Raw genomic sequence first — 17,540 nt, forward strand, 5'->3', positions numbered from 1 at the left:
CAGCGGCTGCGTGCATCGCTTGCATGCGCACACACATTGGGTGCGTGTGTGTGATGTGTCTGCGTGTGAGCAACGGGTGCAGCCACCATTGCTACTACCAGTGACATGCAGTAACTGTCAGCACGGGGCAGCAAGGAGGCATGCTGCCACCCTGACGGGCTCTTACATACTTGCGCGCCAGCGGGGGAAACATGGGGGGGATGTAAGTGCACGCACCCTCACCCTTAAAGCCACCACCACCCCGGTTCTGTGCACATCCCTACTGTAGAGTTGAAGTTAAGGAGTGGAGTGTCTCCTCCTACAAGGGGAGGCAATAACAACATCTGACTCCTGTTGTGGAATCAAGCAGGGCCTTATCTGCAACAGCCCCAATACTGTGGAACTCCCTCTTCAAGAGTATTGGATTGGATAGGGTATTTAAGAAGAGAATGTCTTCTTCACCATGAGCCCCAGCACCTGTTAAGATCATCTGGAGAGGTTCGTCTGCGGTTGCCGCCAGAGGCGTAACTAGGGAAAACGGTGCCCGGGGCAAGCACTGAAATTGCGCCCCCCCCCGCCGTGCCTCCCCCGCCGCCGCCCCCCCAGCATACATCTGACTGACACACATGTGTTTTTTCCTCACAACAACCCTGTGAAGTTGGCTTGAATCTCAAACAACAGAATTATAATGCAATGATGATACACACTACATCAAGGTTGACTCAGCCTTCCATCCTTCCGAGGTCGGTAAAATGAGTACCCAGAATGTTGGGGGCAATATGCTAATCATTGTAAGCCTCTTAGAGAGCTTCGGCTATAGAGCAGTATATAAATGTAAGTGCTATTGCTATTGCTATTATACTTAGGTTTTTCCTCACAAGCAACAACCCTGTGGAGTTGGCTTGTATCTCAAACAACAGAATTATGATGCAATGATTGATGATACACACGACATTATACTTTGGTTTTTCCTCACAAGCAAGAGACAATCTCCAAAGGTCCTGGCATATAACCCCCTCCCCCATTTTTCTTGCCAAACTTTGTGTCTTTAGCAGGATACCACAGGCACTTGTTAAAGCTAACACTGCAGGTTTTTCTGAGATGGAGCTGTTATAGGAGCACTTCAGCGTAAACTGAGATCACAAGGCAAGCTTTCACAGTGCAAAAACGAGCATGCCAGCAAGCAGAACTCATGGTAAAACTCTCTTGAAACACCTTGTAACAATGCACAGTCAGCTATGTTACACTGCTTGAGTCAACTCACACTGCTGTACTACCCAGGCTGTGGGAATTGACTCTTAGTTCCATATACATGCATGCATTTAAGATTGAGTGCCAAAGAATCTTTATGATTGTTTTTCTTTCTTTTGGGGCGGAGAGAGGAGCGTATAATGCAAACATTAATACCTGTTAGGCACATGAGAACCATAGTTGGGCAGCTAAATAAAAGCCTGATTCTTTAATATGTCCCCCCCCCCACATGTGGCTTCTGTAGTTTTTGCAACTCATTCAATTTCTCACCCTGACACTTGGTCTGCTGCTTCCACCCACCCGCCGCCGAATCCTTTCTTCCGTGCGGGTGTCCGTGTGTGTCCTCGTCGTCCTGCCTGCGCCTGCTGCAGTGCAGCCCCAGCAACCAGCCCCAGCCCCAGCCCCAGCAACCTCCGCGACGGCGACTGCGCCACCACGTGCAGGCAAACAGAGGAGGACGGACGCACCGCACGCATGCGCAGCGCGACTCGGCATGCCGGCTGAGTCGCGCATGCGTGCGTCACTGACTAGAGACCCTCTGGCTGGCAAGCCACTAGAGGGCCTCTTTCTGGCTGTTCCAGACTAAGCGAGCGACGGAGCGAGCGAGCCTCAGCCAAGGGCAGGCGCAGTGAGCAGCATGAAAGGCGCCCGCCGCCAAGCCAGGCCACTGACTGGCCGCAAGCAAAGCAATGGCGGGGGGGCGCGGGCGGGCAGGCGCAGTGAGCAGCATGAGAAGCGCCCGCCGCGGCGCCCGCCGCCGCCCAGCCAGGCCACTGACTGGCCGCCAGCAAAGCAATGGGGGGGGGGCGCGGGCGGCGTGGAAGGGACCGCTCGTGGGGGAGGGGGCTCCGACGCGCTCCCTTGACTGCTGCAGCGCTGCTGCACTGAGCAGGAGAAATTTGTATTAAATTTTTTTAAAAAATTGGTCATGGCGGCGCCCCCCATGTGACCTGAAAGGATGGCGCCCGAGGCACGTGCCCCCCCTGCCCCCCCTATAGTTACGCCTCTGGCTGCCGCCAACTTGTCTGGCGGCTGCTCGGGACCAGGCCTTCTCCATTGCTGCCCCTGGACTGTGGAATGCGCTCCCTGTTGAAGTAAGAGCCTCCCCCTCTGACCACTTTTAAAAAGGCACTGAAGACACATTTATTCACCCAGGCTTTTAATTAGATGTATGGCTTTAATATTTTAATGCTGGTTTTAAATGATTTTAATGTTTAAATGATTTTAATTGTAAACTGCCCAGAGACACAAGTTTGGGGCGGTATAAAAATATGTTAAATAAATAAATAACAGGCCCTACTAAAACCTTCACCATAGGGCTCCACCAATGAACATTTAAAACAGGCAGCTGGTCTATCAGGGAGGAGAGCTGGCCTTGTGGTAGCAAGCATTAATTGCCCTGTTTGCTAAGCAGGGTCTGCCCTGGTTTGCATTTGAATGGGAGACTACATGTGAGCACTGTAGGATAATCCTCTTTGGGGCCGTTCTGGGAAAGAGCATCTGCATGCTTCCATGCAGAAGGCTCCAAGTTCCCTCCCTGGCATCTCCAAAACAGGGCTGAGAGAGATTTCTGCCTGTAACCTTGGAGAAGCCACTCCAGTCTGTGTTGACAATACTGATCTAGTATGGTCTGACTTAGTAGAAAGCAGCTTCCTATTTGACTCCCATTTATTTATTTATCATATTTTATACCACCTGATATGTACATCTCTAGGTGGTGTACAAAATTTAAAAACAATATAAAAGTCACAGAATTAAAATACACAAAACACAAATAGCATAACAGTTATCAAAACAAATTAAAATTAATTCTGATTTATTATTATTATTATTGATTTTATATGCCGCCTAATATAAAACCTCTAGGCGGTATATGGAATTAAAAACATAATACAAAATATAAACATTTAAAATTCATAAAAAGATAAAAATCATAAGAGAGAAAAACACATTAATTTTTTTTAAAATTTTTAATTAAAAGCCTGCAAGAACAGGTGAGTCTTGAGTGTCTTCCTGAAAACAAATAGAGAAGGAGATGCTCTTATTTCAGCAGGGAGCATATTCCACAGCCCCGGGGCAGCCACAAAGAAAGCCCGGTCCTGGGTTGCCACCAGATCAGCTGGCGGCAACCGTAACCGGACTTCTCCAGAAGACTGTAAAAGGTGGCAGGGTTCATGACAAAGAAGGTACTCTCTTAAATAGCCTGGACCCAAGCCATTAAGGGCTTTATAGATTATAACCAACACTTTGTATTTCACCTGGAAACATATTGGCAACCAGTTGAGTTCTTTTTAAATCGGTGTTGTGTGGTCCCTTCAGTGTTGTGTGGTCCCAGAGACCAATCTGTCTGCCACATTCTGTACCAATTATAGTTTCCGGACTATGTACAAAGGCAGCCCTACATAGAGTGCATTACAGTAGTCAAGCCTGGAGGTTACCATCACATGTACCACTGTTTAAGGTTATTTACCTCCAGAAATGGATGTAGCTGACCTATCAGCCAAAGCTGGTAAAATGTGCTCCCAGCCACTGCCTCAAACTGAGAAACCAGGGAGAGCTTTGGGTCCAGGAGCACTCCCAAACTACATACCTGACCTTTCAGGGGGAGTGTAACCCCATCCAGAACTGACAAATCTGAACCATCTCTCAGGTCCCAACCCCACACAGTCAGTACCTCCATCTTATTTGGATTCAACCTCAGTTTGTTCTCATTCATCTAGCCCATTTCAACCTCTAGGCAGGCATTAAGGGAAGATAAGTCATTACCTGATGAGGTCGACATGGAGTAGAAGATCTGGGTGTCATCAGCATACTGATAACACCCTGCACCAACCTCCTGGGTGCTTTCCAGATTGTACGTTATCACAGTGTCGCAATGGGTCCCTTAAGTGTGCTTCCATATTGCCTGTGTTTTGATATCGCAGCCTCCGCATTATAAGGAAGGTGCAGTTCATATTTCCAATGCCTTCTTTCAGATTTTATCTTTACATTATAGTGCTACAACATAAGTCGGTTGCCAAAAAAAAAAAAAGCTGTATTTGCCCGTTGTAGGAGGCTTGCCCCTTTTCAACAGATCTCTAATGCAATTGGAATTTGGCGCTACAAAACGTAGTTTACACCACTTTTTTGTGGCGTAAGGCTTGCAATCTGGAAAGCGCTCAGATGATCTCTCCCAGCAGTTTCATGTAGATGTTAAAGAGCACTGGAGACAGTATGGAGCCTTGTGGAACTCTTAGTTCTAGCTTTGCAGAACAACAGTCTCCAAGCGACACCATCTGGAATCTACCAAAGAGGTAGGAGTGAAACCACTGTAAAACAGTGCCACCTAATCCCACCTCCCTCAGGCAGTCCAGAAGGATACCATGGTCGATGGTATTGAAAGCCACAGAGAGACCCAAAAGGACTGGCAGAGTCACACACTCTCTGTCGATAGCCAGTTGGAGATCATCCATCAGGCCGACCAAAGCAGTCTCAACCCCACAGCCCACACAAAAACCAGTTTGAAATGGGTCTAGATAATGTGCATCATCCAAAATTGCCTGGAGCCAAGAGGCCACCACCCACTCAATCACCTTGCCCAACCATGGAAGATTAGAAACAGGTCTGCAACTAGCTTACTTAGAGGGATCCAATGCAGGTTTCTTCAAAAGTGGTCTAATAATAGCCTCCTTAAGACAAGGAGGCATACTGCCCTCCCTCAGAGAAGCATTTATAATATTTACCAGACCCTCTCTGATAATATGATTATCAGATGAGACAAGCCAAGTTGGGTAAGAGTCAAGAGAATAGGTTGTAGGACACACAGTCCAAAGCCGTTTGTCCACTTCCTCAGGAGTCACACACTGAAAATGATCCAATCTAATCCCATAAGAGGAGCTGCTCGACACCTCCACAGTAGACTCTGCAGTAACTGTGTAGAATCCAGCTCGGCACGAATATGAGAGATTTTATCTGCAAAAAAGTCATTAAAAACATCACAGGAGTAACCAATGGTTCCAAGCTTAAATTCAAGGAGGAAGGGGGTACGTACTAGCCCCCTCAGAACCCTAGGCAACTCAGCTGGATGTGAATTTGCAGAACCAATGCTGGCAGAAAAGAACTGCTTCTTTGCCGCCTGCACTGCCAGAGCATAGCTCCGTCACCGAGAAGGGCTTTCCAGGACCACTCTGCGGACTTCTGTTATAGGTCACCTCCCCCCACTCTCCAGCAAGGCTGGCCCGGTAATTATCACAAAGAAAAAGAAAGAAACACTGCCAAAGAAGAGGACATAAAGTATGCACATGCTAATTTACCTGCAAATGGAAATTCAGAAATGGTTGATTGACACATAGAGCAAGGATGCACCAGTGCAGCAAAAGAGCAACAGGGAGGTGGCATGTATTGACACCCTCCCCTTCCCAGGAAGCCTTCTCTACTGCCTGAAACTATGACGCTGAGGTCTGCTCAACCTTCAGGTACATTTGGGGAGGGGGTAGCACAGAGGGCTTCCTTCAGAAAGAGAGGGTGTCAAAAATTGCCCCTTCTCTGTTGTAGACAGTTGGGAAGTTCTGTCAAGTGGATCTCTCACTGTACCGGTGAATCCTTGCTCTGTATGTCAACCATTACTATGATTTAAAAAGACAGACAAAATACAAGATGCCATAGTAGGGAAGGCTGTGACTATTTCCTTCCATTAAGACAAGAATTACACAATGTATACATAAGAAATACACTTCAAAATTTAAAGTGTTCCAGCATAGAAACCCTAATATTTACATGCCTTAAACGTGGGGGACCTTAAACCCTCCTCAGTGGCTCTCATGCCTGCAACTTTCATCCAATTCACACAATAAATTATGTATATATGGACATTCCCCCACATCTACAGTCTACTGCCTTTTTACTTTCCCCGCCATCTCTGAAGAAGCACCTCCAATCTGTTGGAGATGGAGTTCCAGTGCATTGACCTTTTGCACCAATTGTCCTAACGGCCACTAGGGGCACTAAGAGTAGAGGTAGCTAGTGAGGCTCTCCTTTACTTGACCCTGCTTGCCTCTACTCTATGATCCCTGCTTGGATTCCTCCTCAGGTCCTTCATGTAGTGAATCAGTCCTCTTCCTTTAGAGAGAAGATGGAAACTCTCTCTCTCTCTCTCTCTCTCTCTCTCTCTCTCTCTCTCCATCCCTACCTATTCATTATGTAGCTGATTGATAGGCTAGGTCCTGCCCACCTCAAATTGATTTATGCACCAATAAATCAATTTAATTTAGACTCTACAGTGATCTCCATGTGTGTTCCTTAAACAGCTGCAACAACTAAACTCTGCACTCTGTAACTGTGGCAGCTTCCTTGGGGCATTGCTAAATAATCACAAACCCCAACACAATCTGTGGTTGCTGTTAACTGACAAACATCAAAGGCAGAAATGTAAGCGCACTTGCAAAGAAACCCTGAGATCTGTCTGTATGAAATCCTCCCAAGGGACTGCCCTGTCTACAAATTTCACCCAATTCAGGCAGGAAATCACAAAGTTAATGACTTCCCCTCATCTGCTATTATAGTCTATAGACAAACCTTGGAAGCCACTTCATACCATATGTGTGAGGAGGCAGATGAAGCACACGGAACGGCTTTAGCTTCTCGCTGCTCCTTCACCATCAGCTTGGGCTCCAAGGCCATTTTGCACAGTCCGTGCCTTCGGGGAGCATCGGTTCATCCAACAGATAGATGAATGACTCAAAAGAGGGCACATGGACCACCCTACAGAAGGGATGTGCTCAAGCTGTTTTGGTGCCTCCTTTGGAGCCACCAAACTGGCTCGGGCACCAGCATTCGAACTGGGTTGGCGGGGCAGGCAGCAGTTCCCTTAAAAAGTAGGTAAGCAGCTCCTTGCCTGCATGTCTGCCGCCCTGCTGCTTTTCCAGCCCCCACTCTTCAAGAGGCCACACGCAGCTGCAGCACTGTTCTCTGCAGGCCACATGCAGCATCGGCATGCAGGGAACAGCACTGCAGCCACACGTGGGCTTTTAGAGAGTGGGCACCGCAGCTGGAAAAGCAGCGTGGTGGCAGACGGCCAGACACGCAGGGAAGGAGGTGAGCTGCTTACCTGCTTTTAAGGGGAACAGCTGCCCGCCCCACCGAAAGCTGCCCAAGCTATTCGTGCACATTCCTATCTGACAGTCATTCAAGATAACAGGCAGGAAGGGAGCAGCCAAGTTTTGCTAGGACATATCATTTGGGTTTATGGACCACCAAGAGCAGTCCTTCCATGAGGCAGGGTGAGGTGGCCACTAAGAATGGTGGATTAGTGGGGCAGCGTTAGTGGCAAGATACCTACCAAACACTAATATGCAGACACAAACACGACGATCCTGCTTTTCAACACCCACCTGCCGGCCTTTGCCACCCACCACCATCAAAGCAACTCTTTTGCTGCCCAGCAGAGAGCCACTTCTCCTTCATCGCCACCACTGCCACTTGCCGAGGTGTCTACTTTCCCCACCTCTCTCATACCCCCTTGGTTAGGCAAAGGAGGAAGCAGAAGGACACACAGGGAAAGGGCAGTGGAGTGAAAATTCACCACCAAGAACCTTGCTCCCTGCAAAGGGGCCCGCCTTGCCTTCCCCTCCCTCCCTCCCTCCCTCCCTCCCCTGCAGTCTCTCACCGGGCTCCTCTTGGGGCCCCTTCCAGGCCATTCTCAGAGGCACCTGCAGACCATCATGTTCCACACCACACCAGTAGCGGCCCCTGTCCTTGGAGTGGATCTTGACCCCGAGCCAAGTGTAGTAAGTTCCATCGGAGTTGGGGCTGACTGTCCCGCGGAAGGTGTCCTGCATCTGGACTTCCTCATCCTTCCTCCACTTGATGTCAATCCTCTGGGGGTAGAAGCCATGGGCTCGGCAGAGGAGCTTTTCTCTTCCATCGAGCTTTTTGTCACAGTCTGTCTTGCATGTCACCGTCACTCTTGGGGGCTCTGCAAAAGTGACATAAATGAGCTGTGCTTGTACAGCAGCTCCCCATTGGCTGGCAAGGTGGATACAGTAGTTGAAGAAGAGAAAGGGACACCACGTTTTGGCATCATTTCCCTCCATGACTCAACCTGCAGCATCCCCAAGGGCTGAGAAATTCCCAAGAACTTCTCTGGAATGCTAAAAGAAAATGGGCTGGTTTAGGCAATACCTTCCTGCTCCCTAACACAGCTGGCCCAATTAAGAAGCAAGTGTGCGTGAAACATGTCAAGAGTGCACCAATCCTCATGTCTTCTCAGTGTGTTCCTTTATTGTGGGGCGGGGGCTCTGCCCACTACCCAAATGCTAACAAACTAGTTTCTGAGTGATGTCTAGAGTGGCGGTTTGGATGAACCGCCCCATCACATGACAAAGGTACTTGCCAAGAGGATGTCTGGATTTGTGGGAGAAATAGACAGAGGCATATAATCTTGGCACATACCCCTGATAGTTCTCAGAGGGCAACGGGCAGCACAACACTGTCAAATGAGAAAAGAGGGCAGCAAATTTGAGGGCTGAGGGAGCCTTTCCATGCTACAAAGCAATCAGCACAATTAGAAATTGAGACATTGAGTGAAGTTCTAGCCAAACTCTTTTGTTTTCCTTCATTTTAAATGGGATAATATCCTGCATTGTATATTCCCTCCCTCTGCTGCAGTCTGAGATCCCCATTATATAATGTGTTTTGGCGATTCCGTCTGGGAATGATAACAAAGGGAGGGAGCTGAGTGAAACAGCCACCCCCACCTCTGTTTCCCCCCTCACCTGTCCTCAGAAGAGTCTTGTTCCCATAGTCCAGATATTTCTGCAGCGACTCAATGCAGGTCTCCTCCAAGTAGGACTTCTTGTTCTGGCTATTGGCCAAGTCCTCGTCCCACTTCCTCTTAATCACTGCAGCTTCCACATCGTCTGCCGTCCAGGTGAGGTTCTCTTTGTCAAAGGTTAGAAAGTCCCTCCCATCATAGCCAAATTTCATGTACCCTCCTTTGTGCTTGTCTTGGCTCAATTCACAGCCGTACATTAGCTGCCATGTGTAAAAGCCTGCAAGCCAAACCAGAGGTGAAGAGGCATCAGAGTCAAAGCCGGATCTCCACACCTTCCAAGCCTTTCCTGAAACATCTAGTCTTACCAATCCCCATCTTTGCTACTCTGGATTTCACTTCCTGTCTTCTCCTCCCACCCCCTAAATCTGATAAGTGAAAGGGGGAATATGTTGGGGGGGCGGATATCAAGGAAGAAGGCTGATGTCCTCCCTCTGTTGGGGTTCCTTTGGGCTCAAGATGGAAAAGGTAGACCCAGGTGGATTATTTGCCCCCTTCCCTTCAAAAAGGGCAGTCCTACTGTCCACTATGCACTGGAGGATGGCCCCTACTTTGCCCTTTCCCCCCACAATAAGCTGCTTCTTAGTGAGACCGAAATCACAGAGTTTTGAGAAAGAGTTTGGAAGTTGCTCAGAATGAAGAGAAGAGGTCCAAAGGGGTTTTGCCCCCTGGGCTCTAATTAGAGTGCAGGTTACCCTCACTTAAGATAGCTCCCTATTCCCCAGCCCCAAACTTTCAAAAGCATACTCACTGGCCGCATCCACACATAACGGCAAACTGCGGGTCTAACAGAAGCAAGGTTTGCCTCCCACCTCCATGCACTTGCAGATGTAACACGAAAACATGAGTTCCACGGTTTGTCTCCTTCCTTCCCCCACCATGGGGGGTGGAACTGGCTGCACTGGCTTCCTTCTTCTTTGGAAGGACAGTTCACACCAGCCAATAGAGGAGCTTCCTCCCTTAACTCTAGTTGGGAGGAAGCTCCTGATTCAGATGTGCAGGCGCAAGGAACGGACCCTCGGTTGGGTGAGTGAAACTCATTACAAACCAAGGGTTCATTCCCAGGTTTGGGGGCCAAATCAGAACCGCAGTTCCAAGCATTTGGATGTAACACTGGGGGAACTGGAGGCGAGCTTACCTCCGGTTTTGCGTTGGGTGCAAATGTGGCCACTGTCTCCCCCGCACCTTTCATCATCAGCATTAAACAATAACACCACTTTGGCAATTTGTTGGTTTCAGTGTTAAACATTGCTCTGTAGGCTCAGAATTTTTAATCCAGATTTGATAGATCTTGATTTGGTCATGTTATTCAGATGTCCTATGCACACTTACTTGGGGAGTAACTCCCACTGAACTCAATCAGAATGGGCTGTAAATTTGTTAAAATCTATTCTTGCTCTTTTGGTTTGTTACCTGCAGCACCAACAACAAAATGAGAGATACACATGTATAGGCCTCTGTTTAGATTACTGGGTGGCAGAATCTCTTCTCAGCAGAGAACAATCTTGTCGATATGACTTTCCTCACTTCTTATCACAGATAGGAAATTGGCTAATGGGTTTTTATTACCTCTTTCTGCATTGTGCAGCTAGTTCTACTGATTAAATGCAGGGATGTCTCATCAGGAAGGATGCTTGTCATTGAAGAGCCTCAATTGTGCCTCCTGTTTAGTTCACAACTTTACATACAACAACTTTTCAGAGTAAGAAAATCAAAACTGAGATCAGGAGCTCAAAGGGAAGCAGAGCATCCCTTTGCAGACTCGGGTGTCCTTGGAAGTGCTCACCACTAGGCGAACTAGGTGACAGCCTGGGGCACAAATCTGTGGGGCCCTGCTGCTCCCCAGTGACCCCACCCTCATCGCCTGCCTCCTCATCTGCCAGCTCATTCATTCTCCTGGCCTCTGCTGCCTGGTCCCTCACTTTTCCCTCCCTTTGCCCACTTCCTCCCTCATTCTACCTGCCTTCTGAGTTCCACTTCCACCTCCCCTTTGGTCGCTTCCTTCCGCCCATTGCTTAGGCATGTGGGGCACTCCCCATCGCCCGAGCGAGTGTTCTCCTATCTGCCTTCCTGCTCACACTGCTTCCCTCTGCCTCCTTTTTGGCTGCTTCTGGCTGCTTCTGATGCAGGCAGCCTGCAGTAATGCATTATAATGATGTCATCAAGCAATGTGAAAACATCATTATAATGCACTGCAGCAGGCTCACTGCAGAAGAAGCAGCCGGTGGCAGCAGAAAAGGAAGTGGAGGCAGCAGGGGAGGCAGACAGGCGCCCGTTCAGTTGGGAGATGGGAATGGGGAGCGCACCGCCTGCCCATCCAAGTAATGGGCAGGAGGAAGCTACAGAAGGGGAAGTGGAGGCAGGGCTCAGAGGGCTGGCAGAACGAGTAAGGAACCGGGCAGGGAAAGTGAGGAATTGGGAAACAGAGGCCAGGAGAGTGAGTGAGTGGGCAGGTGAGAAGGTGGGAGATGGTGGACAGGCGTGCCTAAGGGTACAACTGTGTCCCTCCAGATTTGCACCCCAGGTGACTGCCTAGTTCAGGTCTGCACAACATAAGGCCCGGGGGCCAGGTCTGGCCCACAAGGACCTTTTTGCTAGCCCCAGGTAAGAATATCCTGTAGCAACAGCAGGAGCGATGAAGCGCTCTTGGTCCGTTATGCTGCTCAACAGCAGTGGTTCAATGCGGATGGCCATTTGAGACCTAATATCCCCCACCTCTGGGCTGGAGCCTGCTACTAAGACCTCCCCTCTTTCCCCTCACTCCTACCCTTAACTCCAACCCTCTGCCTTTCATTAATATTTTTAATAATTAAGTTAAATGTAATAATTAATATGCTGAAATTAACCTTGGCCCCCTCACACCAAGTCATGGTTTATTCCGGCCCACCAAGGCATTTGAGCTGTGCATCCTTGGCCTAGTTCATGTAGTGGTCAGGCTGGACCTGAATACAAAAGCCTCTTTCTACAAAATTCATACAGATACAAAATACAAAAGCCTGGCCCTTCATCAGCCAAGTGGCTACCATTGTGGGGAGGCCGGGGACAAGCAGTGTCAGGCCACGGCCACCTCAAACACTTCTGGGGGCCGCCAAAGGCTTCCCCCCACACCTCCAGGGGGCAGCTAGACTCTTGTCCGCCTTGCCTCCACTCAGCCTGTGCCCATAGCCATGATGGGCACACACTGCCCTCACATAAGTGGGCATGGCCACAGTCTCAAGACCAGCATGCTGCCCCTTTGCTTCTTCTGCTTGGTGTTTCATTCATACACCACTGGGGATGGGTCTGGCTGAATGTTCTCTCTGCTCAGAGCAGAAAACCCTAGCCAACCCCAACGGCACATGAAAAAAGCACTGAGTGGAAGAAGCAAAAGGGCAGCATGCCTGTCTCGAGACTGGTGGCCACGCCCCCTTGTGCATGGTGCCATACCTAGAGATGTGGCTGCGCCCAACACAGGGAAGGTGGCCACCAGTCAGAGCTGGACCTGCAGCCACCGGTGAACTCCCTAGGCCCCTGCCTTTGCTTCAAACAGAGGTTCTCCAACTGTGGGTCAGGACCCCCTCTGGGGTCACAAGCAACTAAAGGAGGTTGGGAGGCAGGAGGGAGCTGTCAGGAGACGGGGTCTTATCCGATGTCTCTGAAACATGGGGACACTCGGGGGCAACAGGAGGCAGAAAAGGGACACAAGCTGACAATCACTCAGCAGTTTTGTTGCTCACAAAGCCGAGGGCAAGCACAACAGCAGCACGACTTTGGCCAACAGGCTAGAAGAAAGCTCCCTCTTAGGAGACAAGCTCTAGTGAGCATTTCCCAAGAAGGAACTTTCTTCTGCCTAAAGAAGTGCTACTGCGGTGCCAGCACTTGCTTTGTGGGTCACGGAAGAGTTAGGGGGGTTGTTGGCTCCTCTCTGTCCACCTCCCTGCACCTCGGAGACTTCAGAGCAGTTCCCGATGATGCCCCTTCTTGAATGTTCAATTAGCATGCAAGCCAATTTCTTGCGTACTCAAAGAAAGTTATGAAAATACCAGTTCCCTTCGTAGCCCCCTACTTGTGTGAATCAGAGTTTTCAGCAGTTGCCAATATGAAAAAGAGAATAGTGATCAAAAATAAATGTGGCAGCCAAAATTAGGCTGGTAATAAGCTCAGGTTTCAAAAACTAAGGAGGAGCAAGTAAGTTCATCCTTCTCATTGAAAAGGTAAGTATCCTTTATTTATCACTAGCTTGATCAAAGCAGTAGCTGTAATCTTGGGCAAGGAAGTAAGTTTTCAGCACCCTGTCAGATTTTAGTATTGGGGCAAGCTTTTTTTGATGGATACCTTTTTTCTGATGGGTCAGGGAAGTATGTTTTCCAGGACAGGATAGGGTTACCACCCATCAGAAAAGTATACCTTTGTACTTGAATCTGGCAGGATACTGGAAACTGATGGGGTCTAGTCCATCAGAAAAGCTTGCCCCAGTACTAAAGTCTGATGGGATAGGTACTGAAAACTGATGGGATCTGAAAATTTATGGTCTAATTTATGGTCTAATCACCAGAAAAATCTACCTCAGTACTGGAATCTGACAGGGTACCAAAAGCTAATGGTGTAGTACATCAGGGGAAAAAGTGCCCATCAGAAAAGTGTACCTTGGTACTGAAATTTGGCAGAATACTGGAAACTGATGGGGTCTAGTCCATCACAAAACAGTACCCACCAGAAGAGCTTGCCTCAGCACTAAAATCTGGCAGGGTACTGAAAACTTATGATCTAGTCCATGAGAAAACAGTACCCATCAGAAAGGTTTGTTCCAGTTTAGAAATGAGAAGGTGTACTGTAAAACTCTGAAATCCAACAGACTCAAGAGGAATTATGGTGCATTTCATCACATAATGTTAGCAATCAGAGAAGCTTACCAAGGTACTGAAATCTGACAGAGTGATTAAAAGTCACAATCTAGTCCATCAGAAAACAGTACCAATCAGAAGAGTGTACCTCAATACTGAATTCTGACAGAGTAATGAAACCTTACAGTCTAGTCCAAAACAAGGCAGGACTGGAACTCAGGACCTGAAGGCTCATAAAGTAATCCTTTGTCCTGACAAGTTTATTTACTCTATGGCTAAACAAATGTCTAGCCACAGACAAAAAGGATGCTGCTTTGCTGGTAACAACTGAGATTCAATAGTACAATTAAATAATACTGTTTTTTTAAAAAATTCAATAAAATATGCAGTATAAGATTACAGCATTGAAAGCAGAAGGGGAAATGTCTGCTTTATGTTTATGCAGCTTAGAATTAAATAAGATACAGGACCAATTCAAAATTGTGCCATGCAAGATAAAGGGTAAGTGTTTCTGACAGATTTATCTTCAGGGTATAGGCACTGGCTACAAACACAGAGACTGAGTATGCTCTTTTCATGACAGCTCTTCAGGCATTTCACAGCATTTCAAATTTGCCTTAATATACACCACGGTAGTCCTTTCCGCTTTGTATTTCAGTCATTTTGCAGTGCAAACATGCAACAAAATCTGATGCTCTTCTGCATAATTTGGGTTCATTTTCTTCCTGTTTTGAAGTAGGTAAGAAAATCGTATAGGAATTATGGGCAGAAAGACAGCAGCTTCCTTTGATCATACCTTGAGCATGCTCAGAAACAAGAACTCTGATAGATAAGAGCTAATAATGCTACACCTGCTCTCTGTGGTTTTAACAAGCGAGCTCACCACAACTACCCGTCGTAATAATAGTTACATCCTGCCTTGTGATTGGCATCATCAGACTTCCTTGCCATGTAGCACAGAGCACATCTCAGTCAGAACACTATAATATGTCTTTATATCAAACATGGCTCTAGCCATGCTAAGCCCACAAGCATGTTATCTTGACCCACCCAGTTATGTGGAAAATGTTCTTCACCAGGGCAAGCACGGGTCAGAGGCCTACCTGCACCTGTATGTTGATTCCTTTCAACTCATCATACCTTATTAACACGGGTACGGAATTTCAGCTTCTTCTGGATGGGGTTGTACTCCCTCTGAAGAAGCAGGTTCACAACTTGGGGCTTCTCCTGGACCCCACGCTGCTCCTCGAAAAGGCGGCAGAGGCCAGGAGTGAACATAAGAACATAAGAACAGCCCTGCTGGATCAGGCCCAAGGCCCATCTAGTCCAGCATCCTGTTTCGCACAGTGGCCCACCAGATGCCGCTGGAAGCCACAGAGAGGAGTTGAGGGCGTGCCCTCTCTCCTGCCGTTACTCCCCTGCAACTGGTACTCAGAGGCACCCTGCCCTTGAGGCTGGAGGTGGCCCACAGCCCTCCGACTAGTAGCCATTGATAGACCTCTCCTCCATGAAGTCATCCAAACCCCTCTTAAAGCCATCCAGGTTGCTGGCCGTCACCACATCCTGTGGCAGAAAGAATTTGCTCAACTTCAGTTGGTGCACCCTCCCACTCCCTTTCTTGGGAGGGCTGTTCTGGCCTCTGTCTGTCTGATCTGGCCATAGTCCTGTCATGTTTGGATTACCACAATGCACTCTATATGGGGGGCTGTTGAAAAGTATTCGGAAACTAGAGATGGTGCAGAACGAGGCTGCCACATTGATTTCTGGGGCTGCTCACAGTGCACACATTACTCCAGCCTCGAAGGCACTGAACTGGCTGCCAGTCTGTTTTCAGGAACAATTCAAGGTGCTGGTTATTACCTTTAACAGCTTAGGGACCCAGGGACCTTAGGGACCGTCTGCTCCCAGCTGAATATACTCACCTGACGACATCAGCTGGGAGGGCTCTGCTCTGCATGACAACACCTGCCGAGGCCCATTTGTCAAACATGTGGGGCAGGGCCTTCTCAGCTGCTGCCCCCAGGCTGTGGAACCCACTCTCAGTGGAGACCCACATGGCTCCTCCTCTCCCAGCCTTTAGGAGGAAAGCTAAGACTGCCCTTTTTTTATCCAGGCTTTTGGCCAATGAGCTGTCCTTTGCTCTTTTCAAACTTTTAGCTGTTTTTATCTTGTCGTTAACTGCCATGGGGTCTTAGGACGACGGGCGGTATATAAATATAAACAAACATAAATTGAACAAGCTGTGTGCTTATCTAATCAAACTCTCCTTCAAAAGGGATGGTATAACCACTCTGACCCTCCTGCATGGCACACAGGGTGGGAGATGTCCTCTTGCGGGCACGGTGGGAGGAGGGTGCATGGCACTGCTTACCCCATCAAAACCTTGCCTCTGCTCTTTCCTCTGAGGAGTTAAGAAGCAGCACTTCTGCCTCATTCTACACCCCCTGCTTGCAGACAAACTAGGAACATAGGAAACTGCCATATACTGAGTAAGACCATTGGTCTGTCTAACTGTATGCTTTGGTAGTTTGTTGGTTCAATAAAAAAATCTTGTCCTATTAAAAAAAAAAATTCCTATCTTGGAGAAGCCAGGGAGGGAACTTGAAACCTTCTGCTCTTCCCAGAGGGGCTCCATCCCTGAGGGGAATATCTTACAGTGCTCACACATCAAGTCTCCCATTTATATGCAACCAGGGCAGACCCTGCTTAGCTATGGGGACAAAGTCATGCTTGCTACCACAAGACGAGCTCTCCTCTCCAAGTTAAAAGGGGGAGAGAGGGTAAAGGAGGTTTCTAAGAAGAAATTCTCCCTATCTCCCTCCCACCCAGCAGCCACCAATTTCCATCTTCTGCCCCACGACAGAGGTATGGGGGGGCTGCTGTGGGGGGGGATTCCCCGATCCCTCCCTCCCCCTCCAATTACCTTCACTGTGGCTGTAGTAATAATCCCCATAGTCTAGTAATTCCAGGCTCTTCATGAAGGACTGCTCATTGTCCTGCAAGAACTGGGTCTCCCTGTCCCAGTGCTCCGGATCCTCTTCCTCCGCCTTCTGCATCCAGGGGACTCGAGGCACCATCCTCCTGGTGTTGCTGTCATAGTGAACCAAGAGCTGGTCATCCACATACCCCAAAGCCCTGAACTCTGGCAGCCCCTGGCTAGGCTCCGACACGGCAGTGGAGAAATACCTCAAGGAGTGGGAGGAAGAAGAGCCTGGAGAGGACATAGAGAAAAGGGGAAAGAGTTGTGGGGAGGAATCTGCAGCTGCGGGCCTCCAGTCTTTCAAAGCATCAGACACCAGCCCCCACTCAAGAAACCCTCCATGAACGGGGGCAGGCTCGGACTGGCCCACCGGGCAAAAAGGCATATTCCCAGTGCACCCCAGCCATGGGGAACCCCTGCGCCCACCCCTGCTATACTCCCACCCTTAATGACCCATTCTGCTCAAAACCCGGTGCCCTCCCCACATACATTCCACCACCCTCTTAGTGCCTCCAGTCCAGCCCTGAACGGGGGTGGGGGAGAAGATGATTGTATAAGGTTGGAGCATGCCCCAGGCAGGAGAGAGGGACCCCCAGGAGGCCAAAAGGGGAGAAAAATGTAAGGGGGGGGGAGGAGATGGGGAGGGCAGGTTGCCATCTTGGCTGTCTGGGGGTGGGAAGAATTAGTGGAAGAGGTAAGA

The 17,540-nt window shown here is 48.8% G+C and overlaps 1 protein-coding gene across 13 annotated transcripts in view; it reads right to left on the bottom strand.

Moving 5' to 3' along the window:
- Window positions 1-17,540, bottom strand: part of LOC128347540 (H-2 class I histocompatibility antigen, Q9 alpha chain-like) — a 34,771-nt gene that overhangs the window by 3,228 nt on the left and 14,003 nt on the right. For 11 of the 13 annotated variants that reach the window (XR_008317588.1, XR_008317589.1, XM_053302462.1 and 8 more), the window contains exons 3-5: window positions 16,784-17,071; window positions 8,982-9,257; window positions 7,874-8,182 (exon numbers count right to left, since the gene is read on the bottom strand). Coding sequence is in view for 11 of the 13 variants with exons in the window: in XM_053302462.1 (XP_053158437.1) it covers window positions 7,874-8,182; window positions 8,982-9,257; window positions 16,784-17,071 (873 nt within the window). In the remaining 2 variants the exon portion in view is untranslated. The other 2 variants (XM_053302470.1, XM_053302467.1) reach the window with 2 other exon arrangements.

This window comes from Hemicordylus capensis, chromosome 2 (genome assembly GCF_027244095.1).
Source record: "Hemicordylus capensis ecotype Gifberg chromosome 2, rHemCap1.1.pri, whole genome shotgun sequence".
In the NCBI taxonomy this organism is placed as follows: Eukaryota; Metazoa; Chordata; class Lepidosauria; order Squamata; family Cordylidae; genus Hemicordylus; species Hemicordylus capensis.